General features: G+C 39.4%; 2 protein-coding genes across 2 annotated transcripts in view; one reads left to right on the top strand and one right to left on the bottom strand.

Moving 5' to 3' along the window:
* Nucleotides 1–885: 885 nt before the first annotated feature.
* pdia6 (protein disulfide isomerase family A, member 6) lies at nt 886–22,901 on the top strand. The gene is made up of 13 exons (XM_062034681.1): nt 886–1,009; nt 1,296–1,440; nt 1,521–1,578; nt 8,976–9,102; nt 9,168–9,274; nt 9,341–9,468; nt 13,351–13,465; nt 13,585–13,725; nt 13,799–13,883; nt 19,918–19,990; nt 20,088–20,246; nt 20,330–20,426; nt 22,411–22,901. Exons 1-13 carry the CDS (start codon nt 991–993, stop codon nt 22,480–22,482), a joined length of 1,326 nt encoding a protein of 441 aa, XP_061890665.1. The 5' UTR covers nt 886–990; the 3' UTR covers nt 22,483–22,901.
* hpcal1 (hippocalcin-like 1) overlaps nt 22,771–23,866 on the bottom strand; it is a 53,750-nt gene continuing 52,654 nt past the window's right edge. Inside the window, exon 5 of the mRNA XM_062034682.1 lies at nt 22,771–23,356. Coding sequence (XP_061890666.1) covers nt 23,259–23,356 — 98 coding nt within the window. The 3' untranslated portion in view covers nt 22,771–23,258. The remainder of the gene's footprint in view (nt 23,357–23,866) is intronic.

Raw genomic sequence — 23,866 nt, forward strand, 5'->3', positions numbered from 1 at the left:
TTATGTATTTGTACCTTGTTTTACTGTTGTACCTTGTTTTTTACTGTTGTACCTCGTTTTTACTGTTGTACCTTGTTTTTTTTACTGTTGTACCTTGTTTTTTACGGTTGTACCTCGTTTTTACTGTTGTACCTTGTTTTTTTACTGTTGTACCTTGTTTTTTACTGTTGTACCTCGTTTTACTGTTGAACCTTGTTTTTAATGACTACTGCTGCAAAACAAATTGCCCCTCTGGGACAATAAAGATTTTCTAAAAAAAAAAAAAAAAAAGCTAAATACTTTGTATTACGTTTTTATTCACTTCCTGTTCTCAATTTGTACACAATGTAAACCCATAAATGACAAATAATAAAGGTGTCAATAAATAGTTAAGTACGTTGTAATTCACATAATGAGATGAATAATGGTTACATTTTTCAACAACAAGGTTCAATACATTCATCAAGGTTCTTCTTTGTACTTTATAAACATATTAGATAAGTTAATGACACTTTATGTATCTAATTCCTATTCTTATTCATTAGTGACACGTTGACGACACTTAAAATATAAACCTACACATGAGCCACTTATTTGATATATTGTAATTGCATCCAGGATGACGAAAGGTCAATTATTTAAATGTGTGCTTGTTAAAAAGAAACTACAGTCGCGGTGTTGGGATTCGGAAAGTTGTGTTACGTTCATTTAGGTCCCCATTTCAAAGAAGCACAACGTGAACTTTCATTTCGCCACCTCTAATTTTTAATAATGTTTTCCTTCATTTTAGTACTTTATTTTATTTTTCGAAACTCGTATTTCTCATCATTTAGTCTGTGGACGCATACACGGCGCCTTCTGATTGGTCGACCGCTCGGTGCCGTCCGTCTCAGCCAATCAGCGCGGGCCACGGTGAGCCTCAGCCACTTTTTTTACTTGGGGATCCGCAGCACCGGGTTTGTGTGAACGCTTGTTTGCTAGCGAGATAAGTCGTGGGGGGCGCCTTAAACCATGAAACTACAACTTTTTGGTGAGTTCAGGCTTGAGCGATAGATTTCTTTTACTTCGAAACGTCACCGTGTGGAGTTTTTGTGTTTGGAATAAGGTGTTTAGAAAGCGTTGCTTGTTTAGCTAGCTGGCATTGAACGCAGCACCAAATGTTGCCAGGCCTCTCTAATTCAATATAAACCTGCATTTCATAACCGGTAGCGTGGTAATGTTACATTAATCGTGTTGTAAAATGTTGTAGGCATCTTTTATTTATCTTGTTAATGTAGATGCCGCGGAACAATGACCAAACACTGCTCGTTTTGCAGGACCGTTGTTTGGCTGCTCCTTGCTTGTGTCCATCAGCGCCTTTTATTCCTCCAGCGATGACGTCATCGAACTCAACCCGTCCAACTTCAACAGAGAGGTGATCCAGAGTGACAGTTTGTGGCTGGTGGAGTTCTACGCTCCCTGGTGAGTGCACATCTAGGGTGGGCCTAAACCTGCGCCAGGGGGTGCCTCACCACAATTCACTTTACCTTGCATCTTTACAGGTGTGGGCACTGTCAAAGTTTGACGCAGGACTGGAAGAAGGCAGCCACGGCCCTCAAGGTAAACATTTTAGTTTTGTTAGGATGCGTTTAGTGTCAAGGGAATACTCCAGAAACATTTTGAGTTGACATAAGCTATGTTTCGATTTATAGCAGGGGTGTCCAAAGTGCGGCCCAGGGGCCATTTGCGGCCATCAGCTAATTGTTTACCGGCCCGCCACACATTCTGCAAAAACTGCAAAATTGATAATATTGCAAAAAATTTAAAAAAAGTGGAATGAGGTGAAATCTAACAAGAAAAAGTTGCAATGTTGACACAAAGCTGCCATGCAGGCTGTTTTTTTTCATTTGTCTTTGTTTATTTTTCTTTTTTTTGCCATTGGTAAAAAAAAAAAAAAAAAGACTTGAAATCTATGTTATAATGAATTATTACTTAAAAAATATCACTTTAAAATGTTTTATGTGGAAAAAATATTGCATATATTGTGTGGTTGCCATAAAAAAACATCAAAGTTTTATTTGACAAAAGAGCATAATACAAACAAAATAATAGTTCAAACGTAAAATCGACCGATATATCTGAAGTTGATCTCGTAATTTAAGTGTTACAAGTAAAAAAAACTACCGGTAATAGAAATGTATCACTTTGAGTGGGGGACCTTTTGGATCCCAAATATATTTAGTAGGATTTTATTTAACATTTCACTGTGATTACTCAAAAATATTAAAGAATTAAAATCAATGGTGTCCTGCATTATTGATCTTTTAGGGCTCTAATACTAAATACTGCATATTTCAGTTTTACTATAAAAAAACAAAGTTGTCTTTGACAGAAAAGGCATAAAACCTTTTTTTTTTTTTTTTTTTACTTTATATCAACCTGAAGTTGATATAGAGATTTACTGTAAGCGTTAAACAAAAAATAATAATAATTTGACTTATTTTTTACATTTTAATGACTGAGACCCTTTATGGTGCCCGGGAGCCCTAAATGTTTAAAAAAAAAAAAAATAAATCCATATATTTTGTTAAGGTTTGAAAATGAAAAATATCAAAATGGCTCCCGCATGCTTAAATTTTTCCGTGTACGGCCCTCAGTGGAAAAAGTTTGGACACCCCTGCTTTATAGTTACGCACTACTGCCCCCTATCTGTTGCAGCGACTTGGCATTTGTACTCGCTATTACCGTATTTTCCGGACCATAGGGCGCACTGCCGACTAGCGGGTCTAATCAGATCTTTTTTCATACAAAAGGCGCATTAAAGGGCTCATATTATGATTTTTTTTCTAAATGTAAAAGACTTCCTTGTGGTCTACATAACATGTAATGGTGGTTCTTTGGTCAAAATGTTGCATAGATGATGTTTTACAGATCATCTTCAAGCCGCTTCCGGATGCGCTGTTTTGTGGGCGGTCTTATTTACGTGGCTCACCTTTGACAGAGTCTTCTTCCCCGTCATCTTTGTTGTAGCGGTGTAGCGTGCAAGGACGGGGGTGGAAGAAGTGTCAAAAGATGGAGCTAACTTTTTTTAATGACATTCAGACTTTACTTCAATCTAATAACGGAACAGCATCTCCTCATCCGGAAACAACAACAAGGCCGGAAATGTGTCCCGTGAAAAACCGTCCGACCGGAACGCTCTAATAACTAAAGTTCCTTGGGTGAATAATGTAAACTCACTACACCGGTATGTTTTAGCGCTTTCATGGCGAGTTTACTGACAGATATAACTAAGAAATTTAGGATAGGATAGGACTTTATTGTCATTGCACAAGTACAACAAAACTATGTTTTCAGCACAAACCTGTTCAAGATTAGACAAACAAGCAGTGTACAGGGTTACAGAACAGGAACGCTGATGGGTCGCCAAAGGCGCCCCGTAAAAGATAAGAAAAAGGTAAAACGCTGGGGAAGAAGATGAGTAAAAAAAATACAATCTAGACTGGGCTCCTAAGGGGGCCTAGTCTGGAGTGGGAAAAAACCTCCATGCAATGCACACATAAACACGTTGCATTTAATCACAACAACTCACAACAGAGGGTGTGAGAGTTGGGGCCCTGGAGGTCAACTGCTGTTATGAAGTGCTGCCAGCCGTCCATCACCCCGAGGGGAAACAAGCGGTGGTGAAGGCGTGGGGTGTGTTGTGTGTGTGTGTGCGTGTGTGCGTGTGTGTGTGCGTGTGTGTGTGTGTGTGCCCGTGTGTGCCCATTTACATTACTTTTATATTAGAAATGGCAACAGCGGATGATGAATGTCCCATAACAAGAAGATGGAGGAAAAAGAAGAAGCTTATCGAGCTTATTTTCAGGACATATGCAGATCCCAAAAACAGATCAGCAGGTACCAGAAGGTAGCATAATATTGCGAAACAAAACGCCAGATAATGTCTTACCTTATACACACTCCATAATAATACTTGTATGTTGAAGCAAAGTACAATCCATCAAGCGGTGCGGCTTCATAGCTTACCAAAGTCGTACTAAAACATTTTGATGGATTTTTGAGTGCCGTGTGTGATGTTCTGTATTTTCAATGGAACATATAAAGTGTTGGTATTGTTAACTTGAGTCATATTGCAGTCTACACGTATCCCTTATGTGTGACTGCCATACCACCATGTACCAAATTAAAAACTGTCGATTTTTGAGAAAATTAAAAGATTTTAAGTGCGCCTTGTAATCCGAAAAATACGGTATTTCCAGTACCGTCTCCTAGGGTTGCGCGATATAAACAACTTATGATATAAATGTGTGCGACGACAGAGCTTTCAGTACAATTGTTATATCGTGATATTGCATGTTAATGACACATTCGAGTTGTGACCCGCCAATTTGACAGCGGGAAGTGAACAAAGCCACGCAGCTACGGGAGTTTGTACTACATGCACTTAAACTATAATAGCTGCTGTAAAACTCTCGACGGTTAGTCTTGCCGTATTAAAATGATCGCAAAACCGCGATTAATAATTCCACCTTTATAAACTTATGGAAGGACTAGTATTAGTTTGCTAACATGAAAACAAGAGACATTAAAGTCTTTCCCGTTCCGAAACGTCGTACCCCAATCAAAACTCGTATAAACACACTGTTGTCTAAACAACTAAGCTACAGTGTTCACATTAAACATAAAAAAAGCTGTGCTGACTTTGCACAAACGTATTGATATAAACTCCATGACGTCAAGTTGAAACAGACGGACGTCCGTTTAACAAGAAGTGAACTTGCGCCGCGTCACATAAACCAGAAGTATCAATCAATCAATGTTTATTTATATAGCCCTAAATCACAAGTGTCTCAAAGGGCTGTACAAGCCACAACGACATCCTCGGTACAGAGCCCACATAAGTAAAAAGCAAAAACGTTCTAAAATGTTTATAAATTATTATTTATAATAATTATAAAATTTTATTTAATTTATTATTTATTTTATTTATTTATACATATTTAAACACAAATTAAAATAATATGGCTCTTATGTAGCCAGAACAATATTTGATGTTTAGTATATTGTGTGGCTATTTATCTTAGTTATAAACATTTTAAACTTGGTTAAAGAATTTTAGTACTCTTTGAGCACAATCCACAACACAGCGATAACAGTAACGCGATCATTTTGGTCACAACTTTATTCGGCCATTTTATTTATTGTTTTGGTTGTGTATATTTTAGGGTCTCCCACCCCCTCCTTAACAGAGACAAAACCTATTGTATTGCTTTTGGTTGTGCTTTTTGTTCAATTGCAAAAAAGTTTTTATTATTTGTTTTATTTAACGTGATATTTAAAGATAGATTCCAATTAAAATATACGAAAAACACAAGTTAATTGCAATTGAAAAGTTAAACACTCTCATTATTATTATTACGTATTATCATGACATCAGTGGTTAATTTGGCGTCAGAATAATGTTGACAACAGGTGGGTTGCAATCGCGTGACCTTGAGGCCTCTTTTTTGCTACAAATAATAAATGTTTGCCAGCCATATCAAGATTCAGTTTATGATGTTGAGTCTGAGAGATTTATGCATCTACTTTATTAACACTATTAAGGATATTTTCTTGATGTGAACAACTATCACCAAAGAGGCTATAATGTGGTTATTATCTGTGTCGAAGAAGGCTCTTGGCTTTACTGCATGACAACAACTAAGCTTTTAATTTCTGTTATGAAAATAGACAATGAAAATATGGTGAATTGGACCAACAATCACAATATTTATTTCTAGGTCTTAACATGACGTTAGTTTATTTGTACTACCAGGTCTTTGTAGTTATATTTAAACATAGCAACCACAAAATAATCTGATTTCTTGCCCTTTTTTATGTTTAGTTCTGCTCTCTAACACTACTAATATAGTAGAGAATAGAGATGTCCGATATTATCGGCCGATAAATGCTTTAAAATGTAATACCGGAAATTATTAGTATCGGTATCGGTTTCAACCTCCCGATTTTCCCGGGAGACTCCCGAATTTCAGTGCCCCTCCCGAAAATCTCATAGGGCAACCATTCTCCCGAATTTCTCCCTATTTCCCCCGGACAACATTATCGGGGGCGTGCCTTAAAGGCACTGCCTTTAGCGTCCTCTCAACCTGTCGTAACGTCCGCTTTTCCTCCATACAAACAGCGTGCCGGCCCAGTCACATAATATATGCGGCTTTCACACACACACAAGTGAATGCAAAGCATACTTGGTCAACAGCCATACAGGTCACACTGAGGGTATCGTATAAACAACTTTAAAGGCCTACTGAAACCCACTACTACCGACCACGCAGTCTGATAGTTTATATATCAATGATGAAATCTTAACATTATAACACATGCCAATACGGCCGGGTTAACTTATAAAGTGACATTTTAAATTTGCCGCTAAACTTCCGGTTCGAAACGCCTCTGCGTGTGACGTATGCGTGTGACGTAGCCCGGCGAACACGGGTATGCCTTCCACATTGAAGTCAATACGAAAAAGCTCTGTTTTCATTTCATAATTCCACAGTATTCTGGACATCTGTGTTCGTGAATCTGTTTCAATCATGTTCATTGCATTATGGAGAAGGAATCCGAGCAAGCAAAGAAGAAAGTTGTCGGTGCGAAATGGACGTATTTTTCGAACGTAGTCAGCCACAACAGTACACAGCCGGCGCTTCTTTGTTTACATTCCCGAAAGATGCAGTCAAGATGGAAGAACTCGGATAACAGAGACTCTAACCAGGAGGACTTTTGATTTGGATACACAGACGCCTGTAGAGAACTGGGACAACACAGACTCTTACCAGGATTACTTTGATTTGGATGACAAAGACGCAGACGTGCTACTGTGAGTATGCAGCTTTGGCTTTTTTTTGCGTATGTACGTAACTTTTTTTAAAATATATAAGCTTTATGAACCTTGGGTTAGGTGAACGGTCTTTTGGGCTGAGTGATTGTGTGTGTTGATCATGTGTTTGAATTGTATTGGCGTGTTCTATGGAGCTAGGAGCTAGCAGAGGAGCTAGGAGCTAGCATAACACGTACCGTACCGTACGTGCGCGTCACGTATGTAACTTTTTAAAAATATATAAGCTTTATGAACCTTGGGTTAGGTGAACGGTCTTTTGGGCTGAGTGATTGTGTGTGTTGATCGGGTGTTTGAATTGTATTGGCGTGTTCTATGGAGCTAGGAGCTAGCAGAGGAGCTAGGAGCTAGCATAACAAACACGCAGGTGTTATTATGCAGGATTAATTTGTGGCATATTAAATATAAGCCTGGTTGTGTTGTGGCTAATAGAGTATATATATGTCTTGTGTTTATTTACTGTTGTAGTCATTCCCAGCTGAATATCAGGTACCGTGAGTATGCAGCCTTGGCTGCTAAACATTCGATAACTTGACCGTATGTGCGCGTCACGTACGTAACTTTTTAAAAATATATAAGCTTTATGAACCTTGGGTTAGGTAAACGGTCTTTTGGGCTGAGTGATTGTGTGTGTTGATCAGGTGTTTGAATTGTATTGGCGTGTTCTATGGAGCTAGGAGCTAGCAGAGGAGCTAGGAGCTAGCATAACAAACACGCAGGTGTTTTTATGCAGGATTAATTTGTGGCATATTAAATATAAGCCTGGTTGTGTTGTGGCTAATAGAGTATATATACGTCTTGTGTTTATTTACTGTTGTAGTCATTCCCAGCTGAATATCAGGTCACCCCCGGCTCTCACAGCATCTTCCCTATCTGAATAGCTTCAACTCCCCACTAGTCCTTCACTTGCACTTTACTCATCCACAAATCTTTCATCCTCGCTCAAATTAATGGGGAAATTGTCGCTTTCTCGGTCCGAATCTCTCTCACTTCATGCGGCCATCATTGTAAACAATAGGGAACTTTGCGTATATGTTCAACTGACTACGTCACGCTACTTCCGGTAGGTGCAAGCCTTTTTTTTATCAGATACCAAAAGTTGCAATCTTTATCGTCGTTGTTCTATACTAAATCCTTTCAGCAAAAATATGGCAATATCGCGAAATGATCAAGTATGACACATAGAATAGATCTGCTATCCCCGTTTAAATAAAAAAAATTCATTTCAGTAGGCCTTTAACACTGTTACAAATATGCGCCACACTGTGAACCCACACCAAACAAGAATGACAAACACATTTCGGGAGAACATCCGCACCGTAACACAACATAAACACAACAGAACAAATACCCAGAACCCCTTTTGCAGCACTGACTCTTCCGGGACGCTACAATATACACCCCCCGACCCCGACCCCGCCCACCTCAATATATTCCGTACAATTGACCACTAAATGGTAACACCCGAATACGTTTTTCAACTTGTTTAAGTCGGGTTTCACGTTAATCAATTCATGGTAAAGTTACATTGTTTCATGCATCCAGCGCGGCATCACAACAAAATTAGGCATAATAATGTGTTAATTCCTCGATTGTATATATCGGTATCGGTTGATATCGGAATCGGTAATTAAGAGTTGGACAACATCGGAAATCGGCAAAAAAAAACATTATCGGACATCTCTAGTAGAGAATAAACTCTATTGCATCAAAGAAAGTTTTTCAAACAAGCTTTTTCCAAAGTGATCGCTGCAGACACAAGTGGTCCGATTTGTATTCCACAAGTTGATGAAAGTGATATTTTTTAGGAGCCATTTCCTTCGACACAATTTCGTTTTCCTGACTTTATAACCTTTTATTAACCACTTCTATGAAAGCTCTTTTCTACCTCTCTATTTGAACGACTGGAGCGCCCAAGAACAGAACAGCAATACGGCATTTTCTGCTCAAACTCCACACTCACTCTAACTTGTTTTATTTAATGCTACGCTCAAGCTGCTTGACCATCGTGTGAATTAAGCCGCGAAGAAGAAAAACAGATGTGACGTCATATGCAATATTCCTATAATATGTCAATATATCGTCATAAAATGCTTGAATGTGAAGTGGTCTCGCCTCACAGGGTATTGTCAAGGTTGGCGCAGTGGACGCAGACCAGCACAAGTCTCTGGGAGGCCAGTATGGCGTCAGAGGCTTCCCCACCATCAAGGTCTTTGGTGCCAACAAGAACAAGCCAGAGGATTATCAAGGTACCCGTCTTTAAGGTCCATCTGAAACCACGGGAACTCATTGAGAGTTCCTGTTCATCCCTCAGGGGGACGCAGTAGCCAGGCCATTGTGGACGGAGCCATGAATGCTCTCCGGGCTCTGGTCAAAGAGCGACTCAGCGGCAAGTCTGGCGGCTCTGGGTACAGCAGACAGGTATGAGATGACTCGACGCTGTTTTATAAAAGCGAAGTAAAAACGAGACATAAATATCCTCCGTAGAGCGATGGGGGCGGCAGCAAAAATGACGTGGTGGAGCTCACAGACGGCAACTTTAAGACGATGGTCCTGGAGAGCGACGACGTGTGGCTGGTTGAGTTCTTCGCCCCCTGGTGTGGACACTGCAAAAAGTGAGTCCGACTCATGGAAACGTATTTATCTTCTTCCAAAAAAATGTATTATACAGTAGGGAAGGGATTCATATGACCCTGTTCCTGGGTGGAGCTAGCGTGAGAGGAAGGTAGGGGGGTAGGGTTGTCCCGATACCAATATTTTGGTACCGGTACCAAAATGTAATTCGATACTTTCTAAATAAAGGGGACAACAAAAAATGGCATTATTGGCTTTATTTTAACAAAAAATCTTAGGGTACATTAAACATATGTTTATTATTACAATTTTGTCCTTAAATAAAATAGTGAACATTAGGGTTGGGTATCGTTTGAATTCGAACGATTACGATTCTTTGTTTCGATTCCGATTCCTGGCGATTCTCGGTTCCGATTCTTTTAAGAGGCAGGGGTCAAAAAAAAGTTTTGGATATTTTAAATGAGCTAGCTAACCTACAGTCTTTCTGAATGAAATAGTCTGACATTCTCCATCAATTTTAATTCTATTAACTTTTTATGAACTTTACTATAAATTCCTCACAGGGCTGTTTTCAACTAGAATATAAATATCAAATCTATGAACTTGAATATAAATATTATAAATTATGAATACATTTTCCCAGGGGTACACTTTCCTCAAGAGAGCTTTATTTTTGAAAACCTCATGAAAACACATTTACACATAAGTGTATGATGCTGCAGGAAACCTCATGAAAACACATTTACACATAAGTGTATGATGCTGCAGGAAACCTCATGAAAACACATTTACACATAAGTGTATGATGCTGCAGGAAACCTCATGAAAACACATTTACACATAAGTGTATGATGCTGCAGGAAACCTCATGAAAACACATTTACACACACAAGTGTATGATGCTGGAGGTACTTAAAAATGTTACCGTGCTCCCACTGATGGGCTAACCTGGTGCAGAAAAGCAAATAAACAATAAGAAACAACTTGCAAAACCCAGTCCAGATTAGCAGCAGGTACAGTATAAAATCAAAGACAGTTTTTGTTTAGGAAAATGACCATATCCGCCTTCTCAGGCAGGATGCGTGAGCGTTCTGGACAGATAGTGTCTCCTGCTGTGGAAAATACACGTTCGCTGGGTGTGGAAGAAGCTTGAACGCATAAATATGACAAAGCGAGATATGACAGCAAAGGATAAGTCTTTTGTTGGTTCCACCGGACCACCACCATGCAGCAGGGTCGTCAGACATAAGTATCGGTGGAACGTCCTGGTACATATGCAGCTCTCTCTCCACTCGTTTCTTGATGGACATGGAGCTCTGTTATTTCGCGGTTATTTCATTTTTTTTTTATAAAGTAAAGCCACACTTTCGACCGCCGACGCCCGCTATCCATGCTTGAGCTTGACTAACTCGCTCGGCTATGCTAACATTTCCGGCGGTGGGCGCTTCTTCGTTGGTGTTCAGCGGCTTCTTCTTCCGGTTCGGCGGACATGTTTTTTTCCGGTCGGCGGACTGGTATCGAAAATAGGAATCGAAATTTAAACTTTTGAACGATTCCGGGAGAATCGGAAAGTTAGTCCCGGTTCCAATCGATACCCAACCCTAGTGAACATGCAAGACAACCTTTCTTTTAGTAGTAAGTAACCAAACAAATGCTCCTAATTTAGCTGCTGACATATGCAGTAACATGTTGTGTCATTTATCATTCTATTACTTTGTCAAAATTATTAAGGACAAGTGGTAGAAAATGAATTATTAATCGACTTGTTCATTTACTGTTAATATCTGCTTATTTTTCATTTCAACATGTTCTATCTACACTTCTGTTAAAATGTAATAATCACTTATTCTTCTGTTGTTTGATACTTTAAATTAGTTTTGGATGATACCACTCATTTGGGTATCAATTCGATACAAAAGTTACAGGATCATACAATTGGTCATCATTTAAGTCCTCATGTGTCCAGGGACATATTTCCTGAGTTTATAAACATAATACCGTATTTTTCGGAGTATAAGTCGCACCGGCCGAAAATGCATAATAAAGAAGGAAAAAAACATATATAAGTCGCACTGGAGTATAAGTCGCATTTTTGGGGGAAATTTATTTGATAAAAGCCAACACCAAGAATAGACATTTGAAAGGCAATTTAAAATAAATAAAGAATAGTGAACAACGTTATATGAGGCATAAATAACCAACTGAGAACATTCCTGGTATGTTAACGTAACATATTATGGTAAGAGTCATTCAAATAACTATAACATATAGAACATGCTATACGTTTACCAAACAATCTGTCACTCCTAATTGCTAAATCCCATGAAATCTTATACGTCTAGTCTCTTACGTGAATAAGCTAAATAATATTATTTGATATTTTAATTAATTTTAATAATTTCACACACAAGTCGCTCCTGAGTATAAGTCACACCCCCGGCCAAACTATGAAAAAAACTGCGATTTATAGTCCGAAAAATACGGTATACATTTTTTTTTAAATGAAAAAAGATTTTTTGATGCCGGTACTTTTTAGAGGCGGTATTGTACCGGATATGATTCATTAGTATCACGGTATTATACTAGAACCGGTATACCGTACAACCTTTATAGGGGGGTTAATCATTTTGCGCTGCAGTCTGCTGAAAACGATGGAAAGCGACTCTCTAACAACTGACGCTGTGGTCAAAGTTGGAATTGCCACAAAACAGTGGCGGCTAAAGTGAATAGTGCACCCCCATGTGTATGTACACAAATGTTGATTTGGACCCAAAGTCATGCAGTACCGAATTAGACCAAAACATTTAAGGAAAAAATAGACTCTGAATTTACACAGACTTTTTTAATAATAATAATAATAATAATAATACCTGGGATTTATATAGCGCTTTTCTAAGTACCCAAAGTCGCATTACATGTTTTTGAATTGTGTTAAGATTTTTGGTGAAAAATACACCTTTTTAAATGTACACATTTTTTAAGAAAATAACCTGAAGTCAAAAGATCCAAGTAAAACTTTTTTTTTTTTTTTTTTTTTTTTTTTACAGCTTAAGTCTCATAAAAATGAAAGTTGGACTCAAATTTTGGTTACACACACATTTTTCAAATTGGAATTTCCGTCATGCAGATTGTAAAGAAAGAATGAGTTGGACTACAATTTGGTCGGGGGAAAATAAAACCTTCTTGTCATTTACCGTATTTTTCGGACTATAAGGCGCACTCAAAATCCTTTAATTTTCACAAAACTCGACATTGCGCCTTATAACCCGGCGCGCCTAATGTACGGAATCATTTTGGTTGTGCTTACCGACTTCAAAGCTGTTTTATTCGGTACATGGTGTAATAAGTGTGACCAGTAGATGGCAGTCACACATAAGAGATATGTGTAGACTGCAATATGGCTCAAGTTAACGACACCAAAATGTTATATGTTCCATTGGAAAATATAGAACATTACACACGGCGCTCAAAAATCTATCAAAATGTTTTAGTATGACTTTGGTAAGCTATGAAGCTGCACCGCTTAATGGATTGTACTGTGCTTCAACATAGGACTATTATTATTATTATACCATTATTATGGTGTGTGTATAAGGTAAGACATTATCTGGCATTTTGTTTCACAATATTATGCAAAAGCAACTTTTCTTACTTTCTGGTACCTGCTGGTCTGTGTTTGGGATCTGCATAAGTCCTGAAAATGTACACGTGTCCGCCCTTCTAGTCTGTGGGTATAATAACAATGGCTATCTTCTTTTCACACTAGTCTTTCAGATAAGAATGTCACTTAAACAATGTACACTTACCGGTAATATATTTTATGGTGGTGACACTGGAACAGAGTATTTATAACTCCTATGGGGAAATGGACCGTAGAAGTCTCTTTGCTTTGTGGAAAGTGGCTGACTTTGTTCAATCACCAGCCTGGAGCCCGAGTGGGCCGCTGCTGCTTCATCTGTCAAGGAGCAGACCAAGGGAAAGGTTCGCCTCGGAGCTGTGGATGCAACTGTCCATCAGGAGGTGGCCGGTCGCTATGGTGTGAGTATACCTTGGTGAAGTAATCAACTAAACAGTGACCATTTATTGTTGGTTGCCAACAATAAGTTCAGCCAGACAGTCCTTTCTTAATTTGGAATACCTGCTCTCCGTGTGTGCAGATCAAAGGTTTCCCCACCATTAAGGTATTCCGAAAAGGCGAGGAGCCCGAGGATTACCAGGGAGGACGCACCCGTGGCGACATCATCGAAAGGGCCATGGACCTGTTCTCTGATAATGCCCCAGCTCCTGAACTAGTAGAGGTCGGTTAGCGCCAAGACAAAAGTATTAAACAGGAAGTGGGACAATAATGCTGTGAACGTGTTGGTCGTGCAGATAATCAACGAAGACGCAGTAAAGAAGACGTGTGAGGACAGTCAGCTGTGCATCATCGCCGTCCTGCCGCATATTCTGGACACAGGTGAGAGTCATGCGCATACACACTCACACAAATGCATACCGTATTTTCTGGACCACAGGACGCACCGGATTAAAAGGCGCATTAAAGGAGTCATTTATTATAATTTTTTTCTAAATGTAAGACTTCCTTGTGGTCTACATAACATGTAATGGTGGTTCTGTGGTCAAAATGTTGCATAGATGATGTTTTATAGATCATCTTCAAGTCGCTTTCTGACAGTCGCTTCAGGATGCGCCGTTTTGTGGGCGGTCTTATTTACGTGGCTCACATTCCACAGCGTCTTCTCCCCGTCATCTTTGTTGTAGCGGTGTAGCGTGCAAGGACGGGGGTGGAAGAAGTGTCAAAAGATAGAGCTAACTGTTTTAATGACATTCAGGCTTTACTTCAATCAATAACGGAGCAGCATCTCCTCACCCGTGGCTCACTAGTGCAACAACCAGGCCGGAAATGTGTCCCGTGAAAAACCGTTCGACCGGAACTCTCTAATAACCAAAGTTCCTTGGGTGAATTATGTAAACTCACTACACCGGTATGTTTTAGCGCTTTCATGGCGAGTTAACTGACACATATAAGTAAGAACTTGACACTACTTTACATTAGAAATGGCAACAGCGGAGGATGAATGTCCCGAAATAGGAAGATAGAGAAAAAGAAGAAGCTTATTGACTACAGTGGCGTATGCGCACAAAATTTCAGGACTTATGCAGATCCTAAACACAGACCAGCAGGTACCAGAAGGTAAGAAAAGTTGCTTTTGCATAATATTGCGAAACAAAACGCCAGATAATGTCTTACCTTATACACACACCATAATAATACTCGTATGTTGAAGCACAGTACAATCCATCAAGCGGTGCGGTTTCATGGCTTACCAAAGTCGTACTAAAACATTTTGATAGATTTTTGAGCGCCGTGTGTAATGTTTTATATTTTCAATGAAACATATAAAATGTTAGTGTTGTTTACTTGAGTCATATTGCCATCACATTGCTGTCTACGCGTATCTCTTAAGTGTGACTTATCATTTCACCATGTACCAAATAAAATAGCTTCGAGCTCAGTAAGCACAACCAGAATTATCCCGTACATTATAATATATTATTGTAAGGCACACTGTCGAGTTTTGAGAAAATGAAAATATTTTAAGTGAAGTGAATTATATTTATATAGCGCTTTTCTCTAGTGACTCAAAGCGCTTTACATCGTGACACCCAATATCTAAGTTACATTTAAACCAGTGTGGGTGGCACTGGGAGCAGGTGGGTAAAGTGTCTTGCCCAAGGACACAACGGCAGTGACTAGGATGGCGGAAGCGGGGATTGAACCTGCAACCCTCAAGTTGCTGGCACGGCCACTCTACCAACCGAGCTATACCGCCCCAGTGACTATAAGTGCGCCTTATAGTCTGAAAAATACTTTACTGTTTTTTTCGGACTATTAGGCGCACACTTATAATTACCGTATTTTTCGGACTATAAGTCGCACCAGCCGAAAATGCATAATAAAGAAGGAAAAAAAGAACATATAAGTCGCATTTTTTGGGGAAATTTATTTGATAAAACCCAACACAAGAATAGACATTTGAAAGGCAATTTAAAATAAATAAAGAATAGTGAACAACAGGCTGAATAAGTGTACGTTATATGAGGCATAAATAACCAACTGAGAACGTGCCTGGTATATTAACGTAACATATTATGGTAAGAGTCATTCAAATAACTAAAACATATAGAACGGCGTGGCGAAGTTGGTAGAGTGGCCGTGCCAGCAATCGGAGTGTTGCTGGTTACTGGGGTTCAATCCCCACCTTCTACCATCCTAGTCATGCCCGTTGTGTCCTTGGGCAAGACACTTCACCCTTGCTCCTGATGGCTGCTGGTTAGTGCCTTGCATGGCAGCTCCCGCCATCAGTGTGTGAATGTGTGTGTGAATAGATGAATGTGGAAATACTGTCAAAGTGCTTTGAGTACCTTGAAGGTAGAAAAGCGCTGTACAAATATAACCCATTTATCATTTATAACATGCTATACGTTTACCAAACAATTTGTCACTCCTAATCGCTAAATCCCATGAAATCTTATACATCTAGTCTCTTACGTGAATGAGCTAAATAATATTATTTTATATTTTACGGTAATGTGTTAATAATTTCACACATAAGTCGCTCCTGAGTATAAGTCGCACCCCCGCACCAAACTATGAAAAAAACTGCAACTTATAGTCCAAAAAATACGGTATTTCATTTTCTCAAAATTCGACAGTGCACCTATAGCCCGGTGCGCGTAATGTGTGTTAATTCTGGTTGTGCTTACCATCCTCGAAGCAATTTTATTTGGTACATAGTGTAACGATAAGTTTGACCAGTAGATGGCAGTCACACAAAAGATAGTGTGGACTGCAGGTTCAATAAATGACGCTAGCATACAGCGCCGTAAACACCAATTATTTTATTCGGGCCGGTAACATTTTTTTATTACATACACTTTGGAATTGTGAAAAATGTAGACAATTGTCAAACAAAAGTGTTCTGTTAAACCACTGATGGTAACATAAGATGGCCGGTGGTGTTCTTGTTGTATTTTTTGCTTTGAAAAATGTTACTGGGGGCGGTATAGCTCTGTGCCAGCAACTTGAGGGTTCCAGGTTCGATCCCCGCTTCTGCCATCCTAGTCACTGCCGTTGTGTCCTTGGGCAAGACACTTTACCCACCTGTTCCCAGTGCCACCCACACTGGTTTAAATGTAACTTAGATATTGGGTTTCACTATGTAAAAGTGCTTTGAGTCACTAGAGAAAAGCGCTATATAAATATAATTCACTTCACTACTGAGAGGAAGTTGCAAACAGCACCTTTTTAAGGGGAAACCCTGAGCTTGAATGTTAGCAGTTTGAAATGTCACCACGCAGCTTTTTTTTTTTTAAGTTAAGAAAAAAAAAAACATTGTGTTTTTGATTGGTTTTAGAGCGGGATCTCAAATAATGTCTACACACTTTCTCCTAAGACATCTTTCAGGCCAGTTAACTTCAATTATAATTTAATTTTTTAACAGACTGTAATCCTGGTATATAACGATGCTCTTGCCATGAAAAACAAATGAATCTAATTATTGCCTGTTGAAAAACAAGAAAATATTGTTTTGATGTAATTGCGCCCCTTACTCACTAGATGGCGCCCTGACCATAGGTCTCAAAGCTTGATGAGTTAAACTGCCATTAAACCACTGAAATGCAATAAATGATATTGAGCATTTTTATATGTAAGATGCCAGATATATATATAAAACACTGTTCGTAATCAAACTCAACCAAGTCCTGCCTGCTTTCACATTCTAGCATAAATAGGCACTGTGTCAAAATCAATGTTTTCATGAATTATTGAGCTCTTCAAGGCTGGTATTACCCAACCTCAAATATTGCACCATGCAACTTAATTTCTGTAAATAATGCATATTTTGGTTTTTTATTTTATGATTTAAAAAAAGTTATTTGACAAAAGCCATGAAACAAAAAGACTCAACATAATAAAAACTTAAGATGAATATACAGTACAGGCCAAAAGTTTGAACACACCTTCTCATTTCAATGTGTTTTCTTTTTTTTTCATGACTATTTACATTGTAGATTGTCACTGAAGGCATCGAAACTATGAATGAACACATGTGGAGTTATGTACTTAACAAAAAAAGGTGAAAAACTGAAAACATCTGATTACTGCTTTGCACTCTCTTAGGATTCTCTCAATGGGCTTCAAGAGGTAATGGTTTTCACTCCATAGGTGTCATAGTTTTATGCCTTCAGTGACAATCTACAATGTAAATAGCCATGAAAATAAAGAATAACGCATTGAATGAGAAGGTGAAGAACTGAAGTTGAAAGTAAAAACAATTGTATTATTTATTGCTGACTTATGACACTTTCATGAGCTGGTCCCTCTTGGATCCTAAGTCAATCTTAACCTTGCACAGGGGTTAATTAAGGTGGTTTTAATGGCGTAAAGTGCTGTCTCCCGAGTCAATGCACTCAATATTTTCCTGCAGAAGATGTTTGGACGTGATGTTGTGTAACTTCACATTTTAAAAGTACAATACTGTATGTCTGTATCATAATTGTTTATTAATGTGTACAACAGAATTAGAAATGTGTTCCATATGGTTTAGAGTACCAGAAATAGGTGTTTTAGTGTAAAGATAAAAATAAAAATGGTGTGTGCGGCCGTTACAGGTAGTTTTCACTAGAGATGTCCGATAATGGCTTTTTTGCCGATATCCGATATTCCGATATTGTCCAACTCTTGATTACCGATTCCGATTAATACAGTCGTGGAATTAACACATTATTATGCCTAATTTTGTTGTGATGCCCCGCTGGATGCATTAAACAATGTAACAAGGTTTTCCAAAATAAATAAATTCAAGTTATGGAGAAAAAAATGCCAACATGGCACTGCCATATTTATTATTGAAGTCACAAAGTGCATTATTTTTTTTAACATGCCTCAAAACTGCAGCTTGGAATTTGGGACATGCTCTCCCTGAGAGAGCATGAGGACGTTGAGGTGGGCGGGGTTGGGGGCGGGGGTAGTGGGGGTGTATATTGTAGCGTCCCGGAAGAGTTAGTGCTGCAAGGGCTTCTGGGTATTTGTTCTGTTGTGTTTATGTTGTGTTACGGTGCGGATGTTCTCCCGAAATGTGTTTGTCATTCTTGTTTGGTGTGGGTTCACAGTGTGGCGCATATTTGTAACAGTGTTAAAGTTGTTTATACCTCTACCCTCAGTGTGACCTGTATGGCTGTTGACCAAGTATGCTTTGCATTCACTTGTGTGTGTGAAAAGCCGTAGATATTATGTGATTGGGCCGGCACGAAAAGGCAGTGCCTTTGAGGCACGCCCCCAATATTGTTGTCTAGGTGGAAATCGGGAGAATGGTTGCCCCGGGAGATTTTCGGGAGGGGCACTGAAATTCGGGAGTCTCCTGGGAAAATCGGGAGGGTTGGCAAGTATGACTGGGAGACGCAACTGCACTGTACTTCTCCCTACGTCCGTGTACCACTCCATACAGCGGCGTTTTAAAATGTCATACATTTTACTTTTTGAAACCGATACCGATAATTTCCGATATTACATTTTAAAGCATTTATCGGCCGATAACATCGGCAGTCCGATATTATCGGACATCTCTAGTTTTCACCATTTAGAAATGACGCTGTACACAAATCTTTTTAGTGCATCTAAAGCAGAGCTGGGCAAATAGTTTGACTCGAGGGCCACATTGAGAGAAAAATGTGTCTTGGGGGGCAAATGTGTACGTGTACACATTTTTTTTTTCAGGAACACCAATACCAAAAGTCACAATGTCCGATAGAATTCTAAAGTTATGACAGACCACCTCAAAAAAACGGAATGGAATTTTACGTTTTTTCACTCAAAGGGACACCCAAAATGTACATTAAAATAAAGAAAGGGGGATTTACAATATTAACTATGAACAATAAAACACTGAATATTAACAATATATGAACGTCGCTCTTCTTTTACTTCTCTAACCTGCTCCTCCATAGTTCTGTATCTTTTACAATCAAGCAAAACGTAACAAACAGCAAAATATGAATGCAAAGTGTAATAAACCCCAACAATATGATATATTATCACTTTTATGCATAAATTTGTTGTACAAATTTGCTTCCGCATCTGTTTCTGACACATGCGTTTTGGGCTGGCCGCTCTGAAAACTAACCCCGCCCATTCTGTCTTGTTCCTGGTCCGAGCTGCCGTGACGTAGATTACCGTAATAACTCCAATAACACCCAAAAGTGCAGATTTCAACCATTTGAAATACTTTTTATAGTTCAAGACTTACGGTCATTTAAAAACAGCACTGCAAATCATAATAGCGGCGACAGTTTTGATGTTAAAGGTCTAAACAAAATGATGTAGAACGTCCGGCGGGCCGGTTTGAAAATCTTAATGAGCTGCATGTGGCCCGCGGGCCGTATTTTGCCCAGGTCTGATCTAAAGTGAGCTCACTTTTTGTCAACAGGTGCTGCTGGTAGAAACGGCTACTTGGACGTGATGATGAAGATGGCCGACAAGTACAAGAAGAAGATGTGGGGGTAAGAACTAAAGCACACTGCCTCATGTAGTATGGAATCTTCAGAATCTCATTAAAGCAGAGTGACTTGTAACAATCTACTTCCTGTTTTGTATCAGCTGGCTGTGGACCGAGGCTGGCGCTCAGATGGAGCTGGAGGCCGCTCTGGGTATTGGTGGCTTCGGCTACCCCGCAATGGCCGCCATCAACACACGCAAGATGAAATTCGCTCTCCTTAGAGGCTCTTTTAGCGACACCGGTATTCACGAGTTCCTTAGGTGAGGCCTGTAAACTTTTTTTTTTTTTTTTGGCAAAGCATCAAAAGAACGTTCAAAGCGGCAAGAAACAAACTATTTTGCAGAGAGCTTTCTGTCGGCCGAGGCTCCACCGCCACGTTGGGAGGCGGAGTCATGCCTAAAGTTCACACCGTTGAAGCCTGGGATGGCAAAGATGGACAGGTAAGGGTAGACTTGTTATGGGTTTTTTATAAATAATATTGAATGACAAGAATGTGATGTCGAATGATAAGAATGTAGAGATGTCCGTTAATTGGACTGCCGATATTATCGGCCGATAAATGCTTTAAAATGTAATATCGGAAATTATCGGTATCTATTTCAAAAAGTAAAATTTATGACTTTTTAAAAGGCCGCTGTACGGAGTGGTACACGGACGTAGGAAGAAGTACCCAATAAACCTTAAAGGCATTGCCTTTGCGTGCCGGCCCGATCACATAATATCTACGGCTTTTCACACTCACTAGTGAATGCCAAGCATACTTGGTCAACAGCCATACAGGTCACACTGGTGGTCGTATGAACAATTTTAACACTGTTACAAATATGCGCCACACTGTGAACCCACACTAAACAAGAATGACAAACACATTTCGTGAGAACATCCGCACCGTAACACAACATAAACACAACAGAACAAATACCCAGATCCCTTGCAGCACTAACTTTTCCGGGACGCTACAATATACACCCCCCGCCACCCCCCACCTCAACCCCGCCCACCTCAACCTCCTCATGCTCTCTCAGGGAGAGCATGTCCCAAATTCCAAGCTGCTGTATTGAGGCATGTTAAAAAAAATAATGCACTTTGTGACTTCAATAATAAATATGGCAGTGCCATGTTGGCATTTTTTTCCATAACTTGAGTTGATTTATTTTGGAAAACCTTGTTATATTGTTTAATGCATCCAGCGGGGCATCACAACAAAATTAGGCATCATAATGTGTTAATTCCACGACTGTATACTGTATATCGGTATCGGTTGATATCGGAATCGGTAATTAAGAGTTGGACAATATCGGATATCAGCAAAAAAGCCATTATCGGACATCTCTATAAGAATGTAAAGATCGTTATTTCTAGTGTAATGCTAAATGGATGGAGTGCAGCATTTTAATAAGTTTTGCATTTAAAACGAAGGATGGTAGGAAAATATGTCACATGACTTACTTTTTCTCTCCGCTTATTCCATCCATCCATTTTCTACCGCTTATTCCATTCGGGGTCGCGGGGGCGCTGGAGCCTATCTCAGCTAAAAAAATACTTCACTTTAAATATGTAAAAAAAAACAATTCTAAAAATGCCAGTTATGGTTTCTAGCTAAAACAAAGTAATAAAAAGGTAGCAATACTTGTGAGTAGAGATGTCAGATAATGGCTTTTTTGCCGATATCCGATATTTCGATATTGTCCAACTCTTAATTACTGATACCGATATCAACCGATATATACAGTCGTGGAATTAACACATTATTCTGCCTAATTTTGTTGCGATGCCCCGCTGGATGCATTAAACAATGTAACAAGGTTTTCCAAAATAAATCAACTCAAGTTATGGGAAAAAATGCCAACATGGCACTGCCATATTTATTATTGAAGTCACAAAGTGCATTATTTTTTTTAACATGCCTCAAAACAGCAGCTTGGAATTTGGGACATGCTCTCCCTGAGAGAGTATGAGGAGGTTGAGGTGGGCGGGGTTGGGGGGGGGGCTTGGTGGTAGCGGGGGGTGTATATTGTAGCGTCCCGGAAGAGTTAGTGCTGCAAGGGGTTCTGGATTCACAGTGTGGCGCATATTTGTAACCGTGTTAAAGTTGTTTATACGGCCACCCTCAGTGTGACCTGTATGGCTGTTGACCAAGTATGCCTTGCATTCACTTGTGTGTGTGAAAAGCTGTAGATATTATGTGACTGGGCCGGCACGCAAAGGCAGTGCCTTTTAAGGTTTATTGGCGCTACTTCTCCCTACGTCCGTGTACAACTCCGTACAGCGGCGTTTTAAAAAGTCATACATTTTATTTAATTTCCGATATCACATTTTATAGCATTTATCGGACATCTCTAGACTGCATCCTTTCTGATTTTGAATGTGTCAGGGACGCGGGACATCACTAACATGCTCATTGTGTTATTTTCTATCCCCCAGCTTCCCGAGGAGGAGGACTACGACCTTAGTGACGTTGAACTGGATGACATCTCTGAGAAAATAGAGTTATGAGTCCTTCAATAAAAAAACGGGGCAAGAATCCGACCCGGACTGTTAAGCCTGGATCTGGTTCGGGTCCTAGGCGACCTTCACCTTCCTTCTCCCGTGGATGAAAGGAAGGCCCGGTCGGTCGCAGTTACTGAAATACTCCAGAGAAGATGCCTCAAAGTCACACACAGAGTGTCTGATCCCTCAGTTAACTGCTGAAACAATTGAGCATATTTAAGCTCCGATTGTGATTTTTTTTTTTTAATTGTTCATCCGTGTCTATTTTAAAATGTGGACTCAAACTTGTCAATGTCAAGCCATCTATTTTTTTTTTTTGTGGGTTCAGGATAAAGCAGTTGGGGATGTGTGTAGATTTCTTACACAAACTTTATTTCAATTGTGTGAAAACATGTTTGTTACAATAATAAAACAATAAACAACCACCGTCTCCGTATTTAAAGTCACTATATCAAAAGGTTGCATTCCACAGAGTGCATGCAATACTATAGGCATATACACGTTATGTATAAAGCATTCCTGAGCAACATTGAAGTCACTTTTCAACAGTTTTTAAGTCAAATTTGGAATTGCTGGAGTCATAACACTTGGTAGGTAAGCAGTCCAGTCACTATAAATACGTGGTATGGCACTTTGGAGGGCAAAAACCGTTACGAGGCAGGAGAAAAGCATATCCACAGAAAAGAAGCCACGATAATGTAAACATAAGATGTGGAGTGCTATACTGTACATGTCCTGACCGTGTTTTTTTGCCTTTCTATTAGGTCAACGAGCGTGCGGCCTCAGAACTGGCGAGACGTTCCCTGATCGGACTGTAGCAGTCTGACAATGGACGGGTCGCTCTTGGCACCTTTAATGAACTCCTCCAAGGACAATCGACCTGTCCGGTACATGGCACAAAAGCAGCACACTTTCAACCAGGCTTCGTTGTAAAGACTTGTTGTTGTAACATGCAACATGCTCTTATGAGATGCAGTGACCTCCAAAAATATGGAAAACTGGAGGAAATAAGGAAGTCTCAAAATCAGGGAGGTCCTAATAATGCCTGGAAAAATGTATCTTTGTGAGTTTTACAGGGGGAAAAAAAATATGTTGTAAGGTGTGCCAAGACATAAGTTTGTTTTTTTACTCAATATGGCAGTATAACTGTCATACTAAATAGGAAAGTTATCAAAACATAACTCGAAAACCAAACATGCATTATGACTAAAAAATGCCTGTAATATTGTATATATGTGAGTTTTACTAGAATCAGGCGTTTTAGTGAGGTTTACAAATACAAAAATTAGGTTATACACATAATGACAGTATAACTGCCACACTCAATATGACAGTTATTTAAAGGCCTACTGAAATGAATTTTTTTTTATTTAAACGGGGATAGCAGATC

The sequence above is a fragment of the Entelurus aequoreus genome, linkage group LG23 (genome assembly GCF_033978785.1).
Source record: "Entelurus aequoreus isolate RoL-2023_Sb linkage group LG23, RoL_Eaeq_v1.1, whole genome shotgun sequence".
Lineage (NCBI taxonomy): Eukaryota > Metazoa > Chordata > Actinopteri > Syngnathiformes > Syngnathidae > Entelurus > Entelurus aequoreus.